This window comes from Cryptomeria japonica, chromosome 1 (genome assembly GCF_030272615.1).
Source record: "Cryptomeria japonica chromosome 1, Sugi_1.0, whole genome shotgun sequence".
Taxonomy (NCBI): domain Eukaryota; kingdom Viridiplantae; phylum Streptophyta; class Pinopsida; order Cupressales; family Cupressaceae; genus Cryptomeria; species Cryptomeria japonica.
Genome location: NC_081405.1, coordinates 470,315,753 through 470,340,105, shown reverse-complemented (window position 1 = coordinate 470,340,105; position 24,353 = coordinate 470,315,753). Strand labels below are relative to the sequence as shown.

General features: G+C 36.8%; 1 protein-coding gene across 1 annotated transcript in view; it reads right to left on the bottom strand.

Annotated features, from left to right (window-relative positions):
- The window catches only part of LOC131071428 (polyribonucleotide nucleotidyltransferase 2, mitochondrial), a 157,486-nt gene that overhangs the window by 77,832 nt on the left and 55,301 nt on the right, over positions 1 to 24,353 (bottom strand). Inside the window, exon 5 of the mRNA XM_058007255.2 lies at positions 12,217 to 12,372. Within this exon, the coding sequence (XP_057863238.2) occupies positions 12,217 to 12,372 (156 nt within the window). The remainder of the gene's footprint in view (positions 1 to 12,216; positions 12,373 to 24,353) is intronic.

Here is a 24,353-nt window from a genome sequence, read left to right as displayed (position 1 = left end):
CCCAATCCCACAAGACCCACACAAATAGATGTGTGTTGGGTTTGCTATATGTTCTAATTTTTAAGTGGGAGGAGACACTGTGTCGTCAATTTTGTTTTGGCTTTTATATTACAATTCTTGTTGATTGGCCATTGATTGCTAGATTGAGATATCTATTACAGTTGCATTCCAGTAATTGTCAATATCTGGCAAATAACTGTAGATTGCTTGTCTGCTCTCAGTTGTGTTCAGATCTTGTAGGCAGACAGTTGATGTACAGCTGATCCTCCACTTTACTTAGATAAGTGAATGTTGAGAGATTGATCTTCAACCTGATGCATGTGATGATTACACCCTAAGTCACAGGGTTCGCCGAACTTTTGGTTTGAGGTTCGAAATTTGGCTAACCCATAAAAACTTCAAAATGTTCGTAAAAATTTGCCTATAGTTCGTATGCGAAAACATAACTCTCCCATTTTTTAAAACATATTTTTCTCGAGTGCTTTTTAGGGTTTCCAACATTTTTTTAATAAATATTCTGCGATTTTCGTCTAAAATACATCAATCGTTCGAACTTCAAAAGTTGATGACTACGGTGAAACTGAATGGTTTTCTGCTGTTCTGCGATTTTAATTTCATTTTGTTAATGACTTAATCACTTCCATAAGGCAATTGCAGGTATCTTAAATTTTATAAATATTAAATGCTACATACTAACAAACTTTAATTATTTTAGAGGACTTACTCATATCTGCCACCGCCCAGTATCACCAATGAACCATTAATAAGCACTCATCCCAATCCCACACTATGGGAGGAGATACTGTGTCGTCAATTTTGTTTTGGCTTTTATATTACAATTCTTGTTGATTGGCCAGTGATTGCTAGATTGAGATATCTATTACAATTGCATTCCAGTAATTGTCAATATCTGGCAAATAACTGTAGATTGCTTGTCTGCTCTCAGTTGTGTTCAGATCTTGTGGCCAAACAGTTGATGTACAGCTGATCCTCCACTTTACTTAGATAAGTGAATGTTGAGAGACTGATCTTCAACCTGATGCATGTGATGATTACACCCTAAGTCACAAGGTTCGCCGAACTTTTGGCTTGAGGTTCGAAATTCGGCGTACCCATAAAAACTTCAAAATGTTCGTAAAAATTCGCCTATAGTTTGTATGGCAAAAACGTTACTCTCCCATTTTTTAAAACATATTTTTCTCGAGTGCTTTTTAGGGTTTCCAACATTTTTTTATAAATATTCTGCAATTTTCGTCTAAAATACATCAGTCGTTCGAACTTCGAAAGTTGATGACTACAGTGAAACTGAACGGTTTTCTGTTGTTCAGCTGTTCGTTTTCTGCTTTCACGCAGAGGTGTGAAGGGTTTTTTCTGTTGTTCTGTTGTTCGCTGCACGACTAAAATTGTCCAAGACCACCATTCATGTTGTGGCTATTTGTGCCCGCCGGTGTTTGCGTCGTCTGTTTTGCCACCATCGTTAGTTTTTCGCGTCGTTCTTCACATTTGTGTTGCACCCCTGTTTGTTGTGTGTGTTTCCTCAATTGCGCACTGCCGCCATTAGAGCTCTCAACTTGCCCAAGTAGGCCATCGCGCCACATTTTTTTATTTTGTCTCACAATTTTTCTTTCCTCTGTATTTTTCGAATTCTCTGTATTTTATGCTTCATTTTTATTTATTTAGGTTTTTTTTCTGCATACGTATCAATTTATGTTGTATAGATTTAGAATTAGTTTCTGAAATGATAATATATTTTTAAAACCTGAATATGTAAAAATTAAATAAATGTTTTATGTTTTAAATAAATCTTTTATATAAATGTTTATATATTTTATGTTTTATGTTTTATATAAAAAGATAAAACATTTACATAGATTTAATATATGTTTTAAAAGATATTTTAAGATTTAATACTAAAAACTGATATATTTTTGTGTATATGTTTACTGAAATATAATTTAATATTAGTTTTCTGCTTTAGAATCAAAAGCAAAAATTTTACATATTTTGTTTGATGTTTTTTAAATAAAATGTAGTTAATAATTTAAATACTAATATTATTTTTCATTTGAAACATGCAGATTGTAATAAAATACCTCCTAAAAAATCAGAAAATGAAGTATGGAAATATGTGACACGGGATGGTCATGATCTCTTTTGTACCAACTGTAAGAAACCTTTCATTGGAAGTTTAACAAGGGCAAAAGACCACTTACTTGGGATCAGTGGGGATGCAGAAGGAGGAGGTGTTACCGCATGTCCAAGTGTGAATGCAGAAATGAGAGCTGCTTTAGAGAGAGAACAATCCTCTTTGATTGTAGGAAAGATCAAGAAGACACAAAAAACCAAAGAATTCAAGAGGATGTGTCCAAGTTCACATCTATCTCTTCCTCTTCCAATTTACCCAAGGCCACAGGTGCATCAATAGGAAGTGGAACACGGAACAGCTTTTGGAAACTAGTAGAGAAACAGCAAGTGGATGATGCATTGGCTGATTTGTTTTATTCAAGTGTCATTCCATTCAACATAGCAAGGAATCCTCATTTCCATAATGCAATTCAAAAAGTTGCGGAGTTTGGCAAAGGCTACACACCTCCATCTTCAAAGGCTTTCAGAACAACTCTTTTAGAGAGGTCAAAAGATAGAGTGACAGCAAAGTTAGCTGAGGTCAAAGCTTCTTGGAAAGTAAGAGATAGCTCCATATTGAGTGATGGATGGTCTAATATATGTCAAAGGCCATTGATTAACGTTTTAGTAGCTTGCCCTAAAGGTGTTGTCTTCTTGAAAGTGATTGACACCATGAACAATAAGAAAACTTCAGAATATATTTTACAGATACTAGAGTAAGCCATTCTTGAAGTAGGGGTAGAAAATGTGTTCGAGTGGTTACAGATAGTGCAGCGAATTGTGCGGAAGGTATCTTATCCTCTCTTGAACAAAGATTCCCTGACTGCTGAAGATCTCACTGAAGGATCAATCGGAGCAACTCCAAGGTTCTGATATATAGGGTCTCTACGTGTGGATAAGTTCTTGCGGTATGATGTGATTTTGCTGGAATCACAAGGGGACTTACATTTGATGACTTGAGCGTCTGATTTACTTTGACTATCACTGGAACGTGGGTCTTTACAGGTCCTTGATTTTTAAAAAAGGAAAAAAGAATAAGGGTTGGAGAAGGATCTAATTCTAACACTAAGAATGTAGGAGCAATGGATAACCTTTGATGAAACTTTAACTAAGTCTTGCTTTGACATGCTAGGATCATCTCCACAAGGTTAGTGTGATCTTCTAAGGAAAGCTTTATGATGTCCAGATCACCACTACAAGCATAGACACCGTCAAGTTGATGCATATCAATGAAGAAGCAATAATTGAAGTTAAGCTTTAAGCTGAATGATTCTAGTTGACTACGCAAAGCAAGTTTGCAATCAACAAACCGTTAGTAGTATGGATATACAAATTTCACCATTGATCATACAAATTTCTTTCATTCATCTAATAACATGAAATTAAACTTGAGAAGTATAGAGACCATGCAAATTGTAGAATCGACACATAGAATTCACCATTCCTTCAATGAAGTTTACATGTCTTTTGCAACAATATCTTGGCAACAACCTTTGCCTTCTCTTTCTACTCTACTCTAAAATGCTATCTACTATTGAGCTACTAATTATTGACTATCTCTCTTTTGCTAACTCCTAACTATTCTCTGACTATTAACCTTTACAAATGAAGAGCCAGGGCTTTATATAGAGAGCCCTTTACAAATTGACGGCTCTGATTGACTTAGAATCAATGGCTAGGATTAAAGGATAGAAACCCTAATTAGAGTTTGTTATAACAAACTTCCTTAGCCAACAAAAAAATTACATTCTAGGAGTGAGGACCAATAGGAAGCAAGGATAGGTACACCAAAGTTTGTGTTGTCCCCGATGAGTCAGGTACATTGAATCTGGACATGTTGAGGTGGACCAATCCAACTGGAGGAAAAATGACTGGGATGCCACCTTGTCTAACATCTGTGTCTTGGTTGATCACTTTTGTCTTTTGACGCAATGAATGATGTACCTCCTTGACTCCCATATGCTTGATGAGGCTTCCTCATTGTCAAGTGTTCTTTCTCTGGTAGCATGTCTCACCTTGAAGTGTTGGTAAGGTCATTCCTCTCTGTCATCATGTGGTTCCTTTGTGTGTTAGAATGGAGTCTTTTGAGGATAGCCTACAACTCCACGAACACTTGAAGTCTTCCAACGCTTCAAAACACCTTGAATCCTCCTTTATGCATGTGGAACGTCCTTGATGGTGATGGGCCTAGAATAGGTTGTCCTTGTCCTAGCCTGATTTTCTTCCACCTGCAAAACAAACCAAAAGATGATTAAGTACACATGATATATTTATCTCACATAGCATTTTCTACCTTAAATCATCAACAAGAAGGCATTAGAATGAGATTCCCTCAAGATCCTCCCCAGGGACAAGCCCTATAAGAATTTCGCTCTAGACCCCTTGGAAGGGATCTGGAATGAAATTTGCATTTTAGCTCAAATTTCATCATCTCCTTGCCTTGAACTTCTCTTCACCTTTGAATCGCTTTCTCCTGAAGACATCATTGATTTGACCTCCAAAAAGACCAAAAAAGAGGATTTCGCTTTGGACCTTGGCCAGGGACAGGACCTATAAGGAATTTCGCTCTAGACCCTTTGGAAGGGTCAGGAGGGAAATTTGCATTTTAGGACAAAATCTTCACATTTTGTGACCACAACTTGCTCAAATGCATGTCTAAGGATGCCTTTAATCTCAATTAACACTAGGTTTGATGCAAAATTGGAGCAAAATAGAGGTTTTAAGAATTTTGCTTTGGACCCTTTGGAAGGGTCAGGAGCGAAATTCACATTCTAGGACAAATTCTATCATTTCTCTACTCCAAAATGCCTTCCAAGGCAAGCATACACTAGTCTTCTCTCCACCAAGGCCTGGGAATCCATCTCTTAATCTCAATCATGGGCAAATTAGGTGATTTTGTGAATTTTGCTCTGGACCCTTTGGAAGGGTCGGGAGCGAAATTCTTGATTTGCTTGTTTTCCTTCACCTAGATCTATCCTTCTCACTTTCTATACCTGGACCCTCATCTTTGGATCCCTCTCCCATGTATGCAACACTTGTTTGACCCTCAAAATGGCTTGATAGGAGAAATTCGCTCAAAACCATGGCCAGGGACAGGACCTATTTAGGATGTCGCTTTGGACCCTTTGGAAGGGTCAGGAGCGAAATTCTAGTTTTAGCTCAAAATATTCATCATTGGTGGCCACAAGCCCTTCAAAGGTATGCCTAGGGGTATCTCCAAGCTCATTTCACCCTAATCAAGGTTTTTCTTGCCACAAAATTGGAAGAAAGAATAGATTTTGGGAATTTCGTTCTAGACCCTTTGGAAGGGTCAGGAGCGAAATTCATGTCTTAGCTCAATTCCTTCACATTTGGTGATCACAAGCAACTCAAAGGCAGGCTTAAGGACATCTTCAATCTTAATTCACCCTGATCCACACTTGGCTTGACACAAATTTGAGAGAAAAGGGAGATTTTGGGAATTTCACTCTAGACACTTTGGAAGGGTCAAGAGCGAAATTTGCATTTTGGGTTGATTTTTTACTCCATTTCCCACATTTCTTCATTTAAACAAGTGAATTGCCTTCAATAATACTTGGGACATGGATTAGCTCATGGCTTTGGGCAATGTAGAGTGTCTTATAGAGGAATTCGCTCTCGACCCTTTGGAAGGGTCAAGAGCAAAATTCCTATTCTAGGCTCAATTCACCTTGGATTTGACTTGACTTTTCCTTAGACTTGATTCTAGATCCATTTCCTTCCATATTCTTGCAAATTTTCTCAACCATTCAATGATTTAGGTGAAGAATTAGGTCCTTTTGGTAATTTTTGCTCTGGACCCTTTGGAAGGGGTCAGGAGCGAAATTCACATTCGCTCTGGACCCTTTGGAAGGGTCAGGAGCAAAATTTGATATTTTAGCCTCTCCGTCAGGATTCATATATGGAATATAACATTTAAGTAACTTATACTTTAAGTTATATTCCATATATATTGTCAAGATGTTTGAGAGTGGTTTAGGACCTCCAGGAGTTATAATGCAAAATCTAGTTTTTGGAGGATTCTTCAATTTTCCAGATAGTCAAATTTCAGGATCAGGATGACATTCCAGACAACCAAATTTCAGGACATTTGAGGATCAGGATGACATTATTTATTCAACCAAGGTTTGATTTAGCAACTTGAAGTGCGACCAGATAGTACACAAAAAACACCCTAGGAATGATCTAAATTACCCCTAATCACTCAATTGACCTAACCTCTTAAGTAAATCCACCTGACTCAAGCAGAGCCTGCTATCCAAATGAGCCCCCTGGCGACCCTTCAAATGCAAAAGGTCAATAGACAAGAACCTAAAAGACCTAAAAAGAAAACCCTAGAAAGCAAAAAGTAGGGGTCCCCATTTGCAATGGGGCGATGTGTGAATACGTCACAACAGTACCCACAGATATATTGGAGCCCATGTGCAGCCCATTGTCTAGATTTGTTGCTTCATGACTTGGAAAAATTCTCATGGATATATGAAGCAATCCATAGAGGGAGAGCAGTGGCAAATTTCATTAGAAATCACCGTCTCACATTGAGTCTTTACAGGCAACATGTATCTAGAGAGTTGTTGAGGCCTTGTTACACAAGGTTTGCTTCATTTTATATCACTTTAAAAAGAGTGATTGAAGATAAAGAAGCTTTGAGATTGGTTGTTTGTTCCAATGAGTGGGAAAGTTCAGCACTTTCTAAAAGTGCTAAGGGGAAGAACATAGAAAAAATCATTTTGAGCAGCTACTTTTGGGAAAGTGGAGCAAAAGTTTTGAATATATGTGGGCCAATTGTTGATGTTCTTCGTATGGTGGATGGTGACACTCCTTGCCTTGGCATGCTTTATGAAAGCATGAAACGTTGTAAGGAATCTATTCAAAAAGCACTAAATAATGTAGAAGCGGAGTGCATGGAGTTTTGGGAGACAGTTGATTCCAGATGAAAAATGATGCACACACCCTTACATGCAGCAGCGTGCTATTTTGGAGCCATTAGCAAGTTTGAACGAAATAGAACAACTGTAGGTCTAATCAGAGACCAAGGTTGGAAATACAAGACAGCAAAAGGATCGTTTGGAATAGAAGCAGCCCAAAATGATATGACACGAGATGAGGTACCTAGCTATAGATGTAGGATGAGCTATGGAGCACAACCTCCTAAACTACAATTCTTTGCCCTTCGAATATTGAGTTAGGGAGCAAGTTCATCAGCTTGTGAGAGGAACTGGAGTTGCTTTGACCACATCAATTCCAAAAAGAGGTACAAGTTGTTGTTCGGAAAGTTGGGAGATCTTGTCTACATTTGGAGCAATTTAAAATTGTTCATGAATAGATCAGCATATGATTCCAAATCTTCTTCACAACAACAAATTTTAGAAGACATGGTAACTGGAGTTGTAGATGAGCCTGACTTTGTGGATGATGAATTGGGCAGTGATACTAATGATGATGATGCTACAGAAGCAGCTCAGCCATGTGCTCTTGATGACTTGGAGCTTTTTTGAAGCTCTATAGTCTTGAATTTTGATTGTACCTTTTTGACTAAAAAACATCTTCGCAGTCTTTATGACTTGTAGCTTTTTTGAAATTCTAAAGTCTCAACTTTTGATTGTATCTTTTCAATAAAAAAAATCTTGACAGGCATGATATCACATGTTTCTTATGGTTTATACTTTAAGAATGTTGCTTCTTTCTATAATGATTTTGAATCTATGCTGCAATCTTAAGTATATTGATAATTTATTGGATACATAGTTGGACTACTCGCCGAAAACTCGGCAAGTTTCAAAAACTCGCCGAGTTTTTGAGCCTGGCGAGTAGTAATGACTTCTACTCGCCAAGAAAACTCGGCGAGTTAGCATAACAGCCGAAAACGGCAAAAAATACATGCATTTTTTGTTTTTCAATGTGGTTTTGGGCTGAGAAGGGGGAAACTCACTTGGAAGGGCCACGTCGAGAGCCCACTATGCCCTCAAGTAATCGCCGAGTTTTTTGGTCTATCCATTAGGATTCATATATGGAATATAACATTTAAGTATAAGAAACTTATACTTTAAGTTATATTCCATATATACTATCAAGATGTTTGAGAGTGGTTTTAGACCTCCAGGAGTTATAATGCAAAATCTAGTTTTTGGAGGATTCTTCAATTTTCCAGACTTAGTCAAATTTCAGGATCTTTCAGCGATGCCCCTTGACCCAAACTTGGGGGCGCTGCCCCCAAACCCATGTCGAAAAATATAGGGGGAAATTGCGCTGATGGAAGTAGGGAAAATTTAACCTCTGAGTCTGATTAGGCCATATAACAACATAATTAGCATTGAAGAAATCCTGGTATTATACATTTTAGAGTTGAAAGTTTGAAACTATGAGTATGAATGATGAAATTTCAAATATGATGAAAGTTTGAAACTAGTTTTAGCTAGAGCTGGGAAGAGGAAGTTGTATTTACTTTTGGTTTTACAAAAACTATTTACTATTTTGCTTCCAGCCATCAGCATTTCTCATGAGGATGCGATTTTGTAGACACTTTGCATTTAAATATATCTAGAATCAGCTTGTTTCTTTTGTGTTATCATTTATTGACTCATTGGATGCATCTTCTCATTAAATTTTGCAAAAAAATGCATTTTTTATTAAAATTAAGTGTGTTTTTATGTTGCCGAGGTTTTTGCCGAGTTTTTCCCAAGTTTTCGCCGAGTTTTTTTCTCAGGGGCTTGGCGAGTCGAGCCGAGTCGCGAGTAGTTCAACTATGATTGGATATATTACTAATATTTAGAAAAATAAAAATTATATAAGGTGAACTTGATGCCGAATTTTGTTTTCACATTTTTTGCCCTTGCCGAACTTCATCCGAATTCCATAGTTGCCAAACTCGAACTCGAAATCAAACCTTGTGACTTAGATTACACCTACTGATTGCATGCTTCTGATGTTGATGGTTGAGAGACAAATAATTGGATGTGTTGCAGGTTCTCTTGATTGTGCATCTACTCGAGCTTGTTATACTTGTCTTTGCACTTGATGAGTTTTTTTGCTGCCTTGAGCAAAATTCATTGATGCAAAGCAGGGGAAGGGTCTTAAAACAATACCAACAACTTCACAATTCAATGATTCAAAGATCCAAACATGGAGATCTTTCTCCCAAGTCACCTATTCACCTTGTAACACTGAAGACATGGCTAGTTTGATACATTTCTTGGAGAAGGATTTAAATTTCTAACAAGTAACTGTAGGGTCCCTTGGGCTTACAACAACATGGTTGATCCACACAAACACTAGTCATAGACTTGTGTTATGGTTTCAAAATGATTCCTTCACAACTAGGACTAATTCCTAGTAGCCCTCGAACAGAGGTTTTCTGAGCATAACTTCCTATACAGACAACATTTGACAAATATGAAAACACTTTTGGATACCCATTTGGCTCTTCTATGACATACTCAGTTTGTAGCTAGGGTTGTTTTGTAACAAACGCCTCTAAAAAGGACTGGTAATTCTGCAACTAGGCCTAATTAGGCCACTTTTCCAAAGCAAGTACGTGATATCTTGACCCCAACCCCCCACTCTTCACTCTTGAGTCCTAGGCAGGTTACAAAAGGACTAATTCAATCATTTTTATCATGGTAAATGGCCACCAAGTCACCCAACCACCAAACCCTCACTCTAGGCCAATTTTTGGGCTTGAACCAAGAGGGTTTATTGAAAATCCACACTCCAGGCTTCTACTCTGTCAGACAAGACCACAACCACTTCAAAATAGGTCTTCACATGCTCTTCAAACCTTTACCCTACCTTTAGCCATTCATTTTGTGTGAACTCCATCACTTAGCCATCAAACTTGACACAAAACTTACACTTTTCACCGTAGGGCATCATCACAAAATCCTCAAATGGCCTTCCCTGCTCCTGCAAACCATTCAAACACAAAACATACAACAAATTTTGCCATTCCACCAAGTTACAGCATAATACAATGGGTGAAATGGCTTAAATATTCATTTTTTCACTCTGTAACCCTCAAAACAGGGATTTCAGACCAGTTTTGGAAAAATGCTTGTAAAATGCTAAAATCTTGATGAAAATTGATGAGACAAAAGCCAAAAGGAAGGGGATTCACCCCTCTTTCAAATGCATCCAGTCTCAAGGCCTGATCCTTCCATACAAGGCCTTCCAATGCACTAGAGCAGCAATAAAAATCTGAAAAACTGTGAATGCAAGAACACTGATAAATTTTATTACTTCCACCAAGCTAAATCACATCCAATCGACCCATGGTCGATGGGGACAGGTTAAATACATGTCTAAACATCCCCCCCCAATGGTTACAAACCATATTTCAAACTTCAACTACCAAAAACCACTTTGTTTTACAAAATGACAACATTTCCAATAATGACAATTTTTTGACAAAACGTACTATATGATCCTAAAATGTCCTCCTATGACTCAAGACCATTACAAACCATTCCAGAATGGTCCATAGGACCTTATTACATCACATGTAAACTCAAAACACCAAAACTTGACATGAGACTTCATTTACACCAAATGTCTAACATGGTGCCCCTGCTCCATTCTTCCAGGTGGTGATTCTGGATCAGGGTTTGTGGCAATGTCAGCACATCAGCCAACACATTTTTAGATGATTTCAGTGATGATGATGCATTGTTCCAGAATGTTAACTGGAGACTACTCCTATTGGCTATTTTGATAGTCATGGACACCACATTTGGAAGGGCCCAATTTTTAAAAAATTTCCTAGAGACAATGAGAGTTGAGAACTGCTACCAGTGAGCAACTAGCATGGATGGGTCATACATTAGTTACATTCTATAGCTTCTCCATGTGTTGATAACGGTATATCACTAGTGCCTCTTGATTCCAAATATTGCACTCCAGTGATTCTAGATATTGATTCTATATTTTAAGTAGAGATGGTCAGTGGCAACACCTAAAACATCACGGTTTTGGAGTGAGAACCAAACATGAGAGTGACTCACCGATGGTCAGCCTTGATATGATCATTTTTTAGTAGAGAGTGGCTGCACAGGCACCAATAATTAGGACTGAAGATTAATCATATTGAGAGAAGACTCTGCACAACAGTAGAAAGCTCATTTTGAGAGAAGACTCTGCACAACAGTAGAAGACTCTGCACAACTGATGGCTATACGAGGAGCTGAGTAATCATATTTTGAGGATCAACATTTTTTCCTGCTAGATTTGTAATTCTTTTCAACGTCAACAGGTGCCTTCAATGATTCATGAGATTTTGTGTGTTAGGCATTTGATCAGTCCAAAAATGTATTACTGTGTACTGTTGTGCACAGCATTCGTCTCTTTCTTTTGAGGTTCCTCAGTCGCTATGTACCTGAGTTAATCCAGAGTATTTGCTCTCTTTAGCACATCATGGTGGTGAGATGGATCTATTGCAGAGATAAACCAATTGAAACATGATTGTCAGCATGTTTGCATATCTCATATTGAATCATACATCTACTTTTAACTTTGAATTATGGGGGTTTTAGAATGTACTTACATATAACAATATATTATATCCCTATTTTTTTATTTCCTTAGTCCTAATTAACCACATCCTAATCATACTGGTTAGTGGGTGGTTCTGTGGTGTTGAGAAGCTGGTTAGCCCACCTCGCTATATAAGTGCACTGATCTAATTGATTGATTTTCTGAAGTGAATGAATCTGAGGGCCATATTTATAAAATTTATGTGTATTATTCATCCTATAACGCTTCCTCCTTTACATGATACTGAGAATATGTATTTACTATCCTACAAAATAAAGTTTATGAACTCACAATTCCAGAGAACTAACAATCACATGTATAGTTAGCAAACCAAGTGCTTGCCCAAAAGAAAATAGTAATACTCATTGAAGTCTTCTACCAAAGTCCCTTTTTTTGGTCATTTCTGGATATTCATACAAGCTATTTCTCTCTAGAGGTTAACAAAATAAAGGTAACTTACTGTTAATACAATCAAAACAAATGCATAGGACTTTGTATAATAAATTATATTTCCAAGTAAACATAAAAAGGTAAAGGCAGGGATAAAACCTGAGTCTCATTATAAAACCCTGTGGGAAATAGTGGACGAATAGATCTGTCAATCACACGGCCACACAAAAGCTCACGTTCCTTTGGGGCACCTTCTCTTCGCATGAAAGTGTTAGGGATCTTTCCTTGTGCATATTGTCTCTCCCGATAGTCAACCTTCACAGCAAGCATACATTATCACCATCAGAAATAACAGAATTCATGTTTATATCTGGTGCTTAACAAATTTAAGAAGCATATGAACTATCTTGCACACACAATGACCAAGACTGTCCTTTTGAAATTAATTTTTGATGTAGAAGGGCACTTATTAATTTTCAGCACAGAGAGTAGCTCTCTTGAATGTAAGCCTAGCTTCAGTAGTAAAACAATTTACACTAAAGCAATCCTCCACAAAGAACCACATTCAGATAACACTAATAAGGAATGCACAAAATCAACTCAGTTTGCTGAAACTGAACTTCAGTGTAGAATCAGAATAGCAAGCATCAAAAGCATCTACGTTTTATGTGTGCTTACATTACTTGTACATGCAAGGATTGAAGAACAAACAAGAAGAATGAAAAAATGAACTAGCTTATCTAAATTGGATCATGGCAATCTACTATATTATAGATCACTGAAAAGAATCAGATTTACTTCATTGTTTGTATCATAAAAGAAAAAATCTTCCCGGGAAACAATTGGTAAAACCGTAAACCAAACATATAAGACTTACTGAAAAAAAGGGGGGGAAAATAGGGTTTTAAAAAAAAATACTTGTTTTCTATATTTAAAGGCATTTCCATAGCATAGAGATATAGAGAGCAAATAAAATAGAGTGCTAAACCCATGGATTGTAGAAAATAGATTTTAGTTGTTTACATTCATATCGCTATATCGCTGATTACATTGCAGTGCACAAAGCATACCTCATAGTGCATATATAACAACTAGATGCTAACAGGTGACAAAATTTCAATTACAATAAAATTTGTACGAAGTCAACCTATAAACCAAGTAAAAAGTTCCAAAAAATCAAACGTAGCCAATGGCTCTTGCTACCACAAATAGAGCTAGGCTAGAGGGCTGCAGGTCCAAATGATAAAGCTCCTAGATAAGAGGCTCTCCTATATCATTCAACAGTTAATTGATTGGATAAACGATATGGATGAGTATTTTACGCATGAAGATATAGAAGATTGTAAAAGGGTCACATTTGCAAAGACCAAACTGAAAGGTCATGCCAGCATTTGGGGGAAGGAGATACAGCTAGAAAGAAAAATAAGAGAAAAAGGAAAAATTACAAGATGGGATCGGATGGTAGAGAAGCTAAAGAAGCAATTCATAATAGTTGATTATGAGTCAGAGTTGTTGAAAAAGTTGCAAGGATTGAAGTAAAAGAACAAGTCTGTTAAATAATACATGGAGGAATTTTTACAAGGTCATAATCAGAACAAGCCATTCTGAGGCCAACAAGGAGAAGGTAGCTCATTAATGTCGGTATTGGAAATAAGCCACACCCAAACCGACGATGGACTGGTCCAAGAGGGGCCAGTAGCTCAGTGGTAGAGCACTCCAGCAGCATATGGAAGGTCCTAGGTTCGAGTCCTAGCTGGTCCATGTCTCAACATGGTATCAGAGCCAGGTCCAGGCTAGGAGCCCCAAGCACACGGGAGGTGTGGCTTAAGGGGGGGTGTCGGTGTTGGAAATAAGCCACACCCAAACCGACAATGGACTGGTCCAAGAGGGGCCAGTAGCTCAGTGGTAGAGCACTCCAGCAGTGTATGGAAGGTCCTAGGTTCGAGTCCTAGCTGGTCCATGTCTCAACAATTAAAACAATGGCTTAAAAATGAAAATCCAAGAGGAGCTGAGTTTGGTCAAAATGACTACCCTAGGTGATGACTACTGGGTTGCCATTAGTAGAAAAGAAACTAAACAAAAGATTTGAAAGCAAGCAAAGGGGATGAGAAGAGGTCTTGGTGAACATACTAGTAGAAGATCCTATGGAGGCCAAAATGAAGATCACAAGAAGAAAGAAGAAGACAGTACCAATTAGAACCAAAAAGGAGATAATGCCAACTGCCCTCACAACCAAAATAATGATAAACAAAGAGGAAGAGGAAGACCTAGAAGAGGAGGCTTTCATGGGACATGAATCCAACGTGGAGAAGAAGGATACCAAGCATACAAGCATCCACAACATCAATGAAGGACAAATGTAAGATCTGATGGTAATGCACGAATTGCACATGTAGGTGAAGATGTTGCATCTAAGAACTTAAAAGACGTAGAAAGAGGAGAGACTCTTGTCATTAGGAGAACCTTGCAAAATGAAGAAAAAGAACCAGTTCAAAAGAAGAGTTTATTCTACACAAGGTGCAAATGAGGAGATAAATGTAGTGATGTTATCGGTGATAGTGGTAGCACCAATAATCTAGTCAGAAGGAGATAATTAACAAATTGCAAGTGGAGACGAAGAGACATCCACATCCGTATTAAACTACACAAGTGTAGAAGAACCATTGAGAAATGATTAGTCATGTTCAAGATTGGCAATTACCATGATGAGGTACTATCTCACATTACAGCAATGGATGTGTCTCCTATATTATCAGGGGAGATCATGGTTGTTTGATCGATGTGCAGTACACGATGGCCATGCCAACACCTATTCCCTAATGAAGGATGGAGTTCGCCACAAATCCAAGCCCTTGAAGGAGGTGGCAAAAAAGGTATGTAGTAATGCAAGAATAATTACAGGTTTGACGAAGATTGACCTGAAGAGTGGATATCACCAGATCTGAATCAGAGGAGAGATGAATGGAAGACAACCTTCAAGACAAAGGAGGGTAAATTTATGTAGCTAATGAATGAGGTATTGAAAGAGTTTCTGGGTAATTTTTTCACTGTTTATTTGGATGATATTTTGCTTGTCAATAAGACTTTGGAGGAACACCTGATACATATCCGAAGACTTTTACAGAAGTTGAGGGGATGATGGTGCTGATTAAACTGAAGAAATGTAGTTTCGTGAAAGCATTGGGGTATCTGGGATTTGTTATCTCAATGAGAATCTTAGCACGAATCCAAAGAAAGTGAGGGCAATCATTCAATGGCCTACACCAAGAAGTGTTACAAGGCAAGATCTTTGCTAGTTTTAATAAAAAATTAATCAATAATTTCAGTAGCATTTGTGCACCCCTAGTTGAGAAAATGAGCAGGGATAGAAAAAAGTTTAAATGGACTATAGGACCAGCTATGAGTTTTGATTAGTTAATGAAGAAAGTCCTTGAGCAATCTGTTTTGGCACTTCCAATTTCAATAAGGTATTTTAAGTAGATTGTGATGCTGTCATGTCCCCACCATTTCACTGGATCAAAACAAGTTTATGTCAAGAGTGTTGAACAAAGAATTAATTTATCTAAGAAGTGTGTTAGAGGTGCAGCAATCCAAAATGAGGAACTGTGATAATGAGAACAATATATATAAATCATATGGCAGTGTTAAGAGCAGCCCAAGGAAAGCAACTAATCTACATTCAGCAATGAACAAGAGCAGCCCTCTATGAAATTGCCACTCTATATTCATGTTTAAAATATAAATAAAATATATTTGTTTGAGTCTGTTTTATGAGCACCGGTCCCTCATACTTAGCACCCCACTTTGTGCCTTACAAAAATTACAAATACATTATTTATCGGGCCCACCTCCTTATGCTAGAGGCCTCCACTAAAAGACAATGTTTATGGGACCCACCTCCTTGCTAGAGCCCCCACTAAAAGACAAAATAATCCTACGTAAGAGTGATAAGACAGTAATCTAATAATTACTAAAAGGCAGAGATTATTAATACGTGGCAATAAGAATAACCAAGGTATGGTTAGCAATTTAAAAGGAATGAACAGAAACGTGTCTACGAGAATAGTCAATAAAGTCACCGATAAAAACATATAAACAATATATGCAGCAATAAAGAATAAAGGCACAATTTGTGTAATTAACCAATGTCCTTAAATAGTGAACAAGTGCGATTAAGAAAGTTTAATGATGTGTCCATTCCCAAGAACGGGATGAAACTATTCGATAACCAAGATATTTAATATGGATGGGTATTCATTGCCAAGGGGAGGATAGGTTGACAAAGGAACTCAGATCTTCATATGAGGGATTAAGAGGCAGAGTTGAGGAAAAGATATGTTGGAATCATATCAGATTTCCACAAGAAGATAGACATGTTAAGTAGGAAGAGGAAAAAAAGCACAGGAAGGGAATTAATGAGAAAAAGAACAAAAAGGGAATCGCTGGAAAAAAGGAAGAAATCAGTGGAAATTAAAAGAGGCATTGGCACCAAGTACGTGACAATTTCAAGAGAATTAATACTGCATTAAAAAGGCCCCATTGGGCACTAACATTCAGCATACACTATATCATCTACCACTCTGTCATTATTACTAAGGTATGATTAGTTATTTGAAACATTTATTTAATGAGCAACATGCTGGAACTTCTCTGTGTATATCTGAATGAAGATATTATAACTTATTTGTATTCTAATGATTGGTATCTGGTATCTCTGATAGCCTACTGAGATATGAATTAGCATAATGGAACAAGTCTGTAATACGAATTATACCAGTCTGTAACAACTGATAATATAGTGACTGTTTAATTAATTCACTGCCACTACATATGTATTGAATAAGATTTGCTTGTGCATCTCGTGTGGAATGGGTAGAGGAGTAATCTAGTGGCAACGAGGGGCTTCCATGTGGTCATAAGGACCCTTGGAGTCAAGGAGCCAGATTGCATCCTCTATGCCAAACCCCCAAGATAAGTCTTGTATGGGTATTGGACTTGAAGGGCAAGCAACATGGGCCGCCAAGTCTAGCAAGGAGGTTAGATGCAACCATTCCTTGGGCTTGGTAGACAACAGACCCACATAACCCCTCTGATGTTCCAATTACCCAATTTTATCTGCTTGAAAAGACTAGATTTAATTATAATAATGGATCAGGTATGTAGGTGTTTGCTTTCTTGGGTGCACGTTTCTCCCAAGGCAACATTATTCCAATACAAGGTAAGTCACAATCTTTACTTTTAATTTATGCACTGCTGATAGTATTCAGAAATAACAGTAATAATTCATATGATAATATGTTGTTTCATATATTCATTACTAGAACTTTAATTAAAGACATTAGATAGTATTTGTCTCCTCATGAATCATTTTAATTCACAGTTATAATTGTATTTAAATAAGAAAAATCGCTGCTAATAGGCCTATAACAAGTACGGGACATTACAGATGCTAGTGATTGTGCCATAGTAGCTGTTTTGAGTTAGAAAGGTAAACCTATTGCCTCTTTTACTAAGAAGCTTAATGATGCCAAGAAAAAGCATTGTCTATGATCAAGAATTCTATGCTTTAATTCAGGCTTTGAAGAAATGGAAACATTATTTGTTGCCAAAAGAGTTTGTTTTATATACTGATCATCAGGCTTTGAAATAATTTAGTAGTCAAGGAAAGTTGAATCAAAGGCACCTAAAATGGGTAATGTTTTTGCTGAGTTACGAATTCATTTAAAAGCACAGGAATGGAAGGTCAAAGAGAGTTGCAAATACCTTAAGCAAAACGTAAAATTTGTTTACAAAGATGAATATAGAGATTGATGTGTTCAATGAACTTGAAAATTTGTATCCTAAAGATCCAGATTTGGCAAGGGCCTAGAAAGCTTGTTTGGAAATACTTGTTGTGGATAGGAACGAGATGGTTGGATTTCACAATCCAAGATAACATGTTGTTCAAAGGAAACCAATTGTGCATCCTAAGGAATTCTATGAGAGAGAAACTAAATAAGGAGAAGTACAGTAGAGGATTAGTATGACACTTTGGTCAAGATATAAGACCATTCCTCTTGTTAGTGAGAACTAATACTAGACAAAATTCCACTAGGGTGTGAAGAAATTTGTGTAAAGTTGAAAAATATGCCAAATGGCCAAAAGATTAACTCAAAATACTAGGCTATATCAGCCATTACCTATACTAGAGGGATTGCGAGAAGATGTCAGCATTGACTTCGTTCTTGATTTATAGAGGAAATAGAGAGAACATGATTCATTTTGTGTTACAATACTAGTGATGTTGTTCACATTGCAGAGTTGTTTTTCAGAGAAGTGGTTAGACTTCATGGTCTACCAAAGAGTATAGTTTCAAACAAATATACAAAGTTTGTTGGGTGTCTCTAGAGGACCATATGGAACAAATTGAAACTAATTTGAAGTTCAGTTCTACACAGTATCCTCAGACTAATGGACAAATAGCGGAAATGAATGAAAGTTTGGACAACCTGCTAAGATTCTTGGTAGCAGTAAGCACAAGGAATACTATTTCATTTTACCAAGGATAGGGTTTGCATAGAACAATTTAGTCAACAAAAGTACTCGTATATCCCCATTCCAAATTGATATGTGAGTAGTCCAAGGAATGTTTCTTAGTTGTTAAAGATGGACAAATGCAAAAAGAATAATGTTAATGTCAAGGAGTTTGTAGAGCACCTAAAAAATTTTGTACAAAGAGGTAAGGAAGTACATTAATAAGATGAATACTCAATACAAGGCTAAGGTAGACAAGAAGCATAAGTTTAAAGAATTCAAGGTTGGAGATGATGTTATAATTCATTTGAGAAAAGAGAGGTTCCCTATGGGAACATATTGTTAAAAATGAAGTAGTTTGAACAATGCAGGATCCTAAAGGGACATGATTCAGGAAATGCATATGAAGTGTAGTTGCCAAGTGGATGTAAACACCTAACTAGTTTCTTTGTGTTTTTATTATGTTGGCTTTCATGATTTACCAATTCCAATGAGTGTTGCATAAATATTTGACAAATTTGTTTCATGCAAGATTGACGCAAATAGAACACTTATAAATACCACAAGGAAATGTAACAGCCCACACCATATATTTTCTGTCATAAATTTCTGAATACATTAATTATCAATGAAATAGATCTAAGTACAAAGATCAAAAATAAACAATAATTTCTGACCTAAAACTTGGAATAACTTGCTAAAATAAAGAAGCTTGACCAAGCAACTAGTCCAATAACAGAATTAATGTTGATTTGAAAGTTTGCCAAGGTGCTGCAAGTCGAATAAGATTCTCTGGTATGTTCTAGGTGTCAAAACGACCTTGTCTCACCTCCCACGTCTCTCCTGAAACATCCCCTTTACTGGCATGACCCCTTTACTAAGTTCTACATAGGATAGCGTTTTGATTTTTTAAGTCTTTGACACTCTTACAGGCAAGTCCACTCCCTTATGTTGGGCGTCCCTTTCACATACAATGCCACGGCCCCACAAATGCATTCAAACTCCTCCCAAACTTAGTGCTTCTTCCTACACAACCTACAATTGGAGAAAATGGTGTTATGCCCCCTCAACATGGTCAACACAATCCAATGCTTGAAAAATACCTTCACAAATGGTAGCCACATATTCCACTTAGATTTTTAATGCCAATCACCCCATACATTAGAAAATACACGAGTTTCAGCCAATTTATTTTTGCTACCAAAAATTCAATAAATTCTACCTGTAAATCTCTAGGGCCAAGAAACATAATTCTTTTCAAGACAATTTCTCTCCTTTCAACATTCAGCATATTGTGAAGCATGTCTACATCCACCACAATTGACTAGGTGGAAACCTTTCATCTTCAAAGCCAACTTACCCTATGGGTTTCAAACTAGGGTTTTGAGTTGAACATAGTCCAAACTTCACAATGGGAAACATAAAAAATGACAAAGATCTTTTTCCCTTCTAAAGCTCCTTTTTATCTACCCTATGAACTTTCAAGAACTTTTATTTTTCAAGTGCACAAAGTGATCTTTTTAATTTTTAATTCACATTCAGTCCCTCAAAAGTCACTTTAATAGACATGATCATTTTTTAAACAAATAATTAATTAAACTAAAGTTGTTGAAAAATAATTATGTAAGATAACTTAAATTTCATTAATTAAAAAATATTCCTTACTAAGGAATTTGTTGTCTGGATCACTAATAACGTTTCTAGGCAACCCATGGAACCCAAACAACTCTCTGAAGAACACGTTTGCAACCTATGGTGCCTTATCTTTGGACGATATGGAATATAAGTGAGCATACTTAGTTAACCTGTCCACCACAACATAAATACAATACTTAAGCTATACTTTGGCTAGACTTGTGATATAATTCATCGATATGCTCTCCTAATTCTGATAAAATATAGGTAGAGGTTGCAACAACCTGTTGTGATGTTTTCACACATCGCCCCATTGCAAATGGTGACCCCCCAGGTTTTGCTTTTGAGAGTTGTGTCTTAGCGTCTTTGGGTTTGTCTCGGGTCTCTAGCCTCTACAAATGAGTCAAATTTTGCGAAATTTGGAGTTGTCATCAGAGTCAAAAAGTGAACGAATGGTTGAAAGATTGTTTCAAGTTCAGAACAAATTTCAAGTCTGAGGAATTCCTCCAGAATGCACTAGTTACGAAATAGCCTTCGAATCCGAAAGATGCATTCCAATAAAGCTAAGTTGAAAAACATGGTGAAATGGTTAAGTCTGGGATCAAAAGCAAGAAATTCCTCAAAAGGTCAAACCATGGTGAAGATTCCCAGTCAATCATGAAGTCCACCCAAGCATGGTGGAAAAGTTCCTTGAGATCAGGTCAAGTCTGCCCATGCCTTGATCAAATCCTCCTTGCCTAGGCACACATCAAATGTTCCTCAAGCTATCTCCAAGTCCGCCCTTCCATGAGAAAGCAGAAATAATGCTAAGTCTTGAGAGATTGAAGTGGAGATGAATTGAAATTCTTTAACTCACTATGAAGTGTGCCCATAGCTAGGTGGAAAACCTTCCTTAACCCATGCTAAGTCTAACATGCCTAATGGAAAATTCCCTAGGGTACTATGAAGTCCGCCCAAGCTCAATTAGAATCTGCCTCAAGCCTTGGCAAAGTCCACCATTGGCTAGGAAGAGGGAAAAGCAATGGCAATGAAGGAAAGACGAAAAGCAACTAAAACAAGCACAAAAAGGATGTGCCATGAGGAGAAGTTCGAATTTTGCTGAGGTGGAATAAAGAAAAAAGAAAACAACATGTAAAATTTGCCAAGCTTAGGAGAAATACAAATTCGAACTTGCCAAAGTCAAAGAAAAACCATTAAGTTTGAAAACAAAGCAATTCACCAAGGATAGGGGAGAAATTCATGAGATGCATTTAAATAAAGAAAAATTAAAATAAACTTATTATATTTGAAAATTCACCTGAGGGAAGAGATGAAGGGATTAATTGCAAAGTCAAATAAAGCATAAAAACTTGCCTTATGGAGAAATTCACCAAGGAGAGGAGAGTTTCAAACAATTCAAAAAAAAACATTAAAGCAAGGCAAGTTCGATTTGGAGGCACAATTATGTCTACATTCATCATACTTAAAAAAATAACTCAAAAAACAAAAAACAATCCAAGAAAGGAGTTCGAATTTCTTATAAGAAGAAGCCTTGACAACTTCACTATTCAGACTTTTTCTTCATCCTTGTGAAGTTCGAACTTCTTTGAGCTTCTTTTCTGAGTTTGAAGGTGATTTAGAGAGTTTTAATTGCAGGTTGCAAGAAAAATTCAAGGCATTCGAAGATTGATCCTCAGCATTCTCTGAGATTCTTCTCTATTTCTTGCAGGTCTGAAGCAATTCAAGGGCAAAATTCTGGGATTTTGACCTCCAATTTCCCTTCTTCCTTTCTAAGTTCTGGTTACTAGACCAATACAGGGTTTATTAGCATCAAATTTTCAAATTCCATCCTTGGAGCAGGGCTGCTTCTGTGTCTCAGAGGTAGAAACCCTTGAAATCAGACTTTGTTTCATGATTCTAAGATTGTTCCAAGCCTAATTTTAAGTTTTAAAATCCTTCATGAAGTCTGATCAGACCTGAAATTTAAAATCTTCTGAGTCTGATTTCAAGTTTCCAGAGTACTCCTATACCTAATTTTTCAATTCTAAGTTCAGACTTACGCAAAAATTTCATAAGTTCCTAGTTATTCTAACTCTGATTTTTGTTTCTCAGACCATGCTCAGTCTGATTTTAGGTCTGATTTCAAAAATTCAATCAGGAAACTAGAGTTATTTTCGAAAATTGTCAAGATGACATCAAAAGCTTATTTCTTCTAATCTATGAATTTTCTCTATTTTCAGGTACTTGATGTCAACTCAGGAATACATTTCCAAAAAAATGAAGATGAAACAAGGAACTAGTTGGAGAGATCATGGAAGGACAACATTCACAATTCAAGGTGGAATCCAAAGATGAAACGAACAAAGAAGGACTTACACTCCATCAAGACATTCAAGAATATCAAGTCATCTGAGGATAAAAGGCTCTACATCTACCTTGGATTTCTTTTGGAAACCCAATATCAAAGGAAATGATTCCACACCAAATAGCGATAAGTTCAATGAAGAAAATGCTCTAATCATCTTGAATTTCTTTTGAATCAAAAGATATTCCCTAAGGCATCAACACTTCTTCATGATGAGGAATCAAATCTACAAGGCAAGATGAGGTGGCATCCCTGTCATCAACCAACCAATCCAAGGGTTCCAAGTCAAACATGTCCAGATGCAATGAACTAGACTCAACAAGTGGCTCCTATTTTCTCATTGGTTATCCAAATTGTTGTAATTTTCTCATTGGCAAAAAGGAGTTTTTTGCAAGTAACCCTAAATAGGGTTTTATTTTTAATCTTGGCCACTGATCTTAAATCAATCTGGGTTGTTGCTTTGTAATGGGGTGCCAATACAAACCCCTTGCTCTCATTTGTAAAGGGAAAGATTTCTAAGAAATTGTTGTAGTGATACTTCTTGAATGCTAAGACATATTCATTGTTCAATTGTTGGTGAATCTTGTCTACTTTTGCAAGTTAGCATGGTTTCTTGGCTCTCCATAGAATAGATTTCATTTCCAAGTTGCTAGATTGAACGAAGGATTTGATAGAATTGCTCGATCTGGAAGAATGTGTTCATTCTTTTGATAATTGGATGATTTCCAATTATTGTGCAAAGTTAGCCTGAACCAATAAATGAAAACTTAACTTTTATTGCTTTATTCATTGTTCAAAATGTTGCTGAATATGAGTGAGATGAAAATCTTTTGAGTTCCTCAAAAGATTGCGTCGTTCTTGTGTAGTTGTTGAATTTAGCGAAGCAAGAATTGGTTTTTAATTCCACTTTTGCAATGTCCATCTCCCGAATTCATAGGATTAGCATAAGATTAGAAGTCACTTCCTAAACCCTCATTCTTTTGCCCTTTTTTTCCAAGTCTAGAGAGTAGGATTAAAAAAAACTTATTGCAAAATCATTTTCACAAGTTAGTCAGAAATCAGTAGAATCCTTTGATTGATTCACTCCTCGAACAGTTACGTAAGTCCCCCTTGAGATTACCAGCATTTTCACAACAAACCAACTGAGACTATCCACATTGAATCTAGAACCTTGGAGTCGTCTTTGTGATCACACAGTCAATCTATTTAGCACATAGAGGATTTTGATCAAGAGAGAATAGGATATCTCTAGGTATTTTATTCTGAGTTGCGCGTGCATAAAAAACACACCAACACAACCCTACTAGAAAATTGTGTTCAGATTTGTTATGCTAGCAAACTACAAACTCACAAATGTCTAAGGACATCATCTTTCAATCCTTTCTAGGCAAATCTCTCTTTCACCTTCTTGTAGATTTTAAAGTATCCCTAATGACTTGCTAAAGGAGAATCACGCACAACCCTCAAAATCTTTTCTTTTAAATTTTGATTAAGGAAACAAGTGAATCCTATCCCTATAATAGATGACATCATCTAAGAACTTGTATATATCATCTTGAATCATTCTATCCAAAACCAAAAAAGCCAAGGCATTTTAGGACTACTCAACCTACAAATGAACCTTCCAATTGGCTGATGTCTCTAAAATAGAGCATAAAGTGGGTCTTCTAGACAAAGCATCAGCTACTATATTTTTCTTACCTTTCACAAATTAGATATCAAAGTCAAAAGCCTCTATTTTACTTACCCACTTTGATTGCCACTAATTTAGGTCCTTCAGCTCAAGGAAGTACTTTAGGCTATT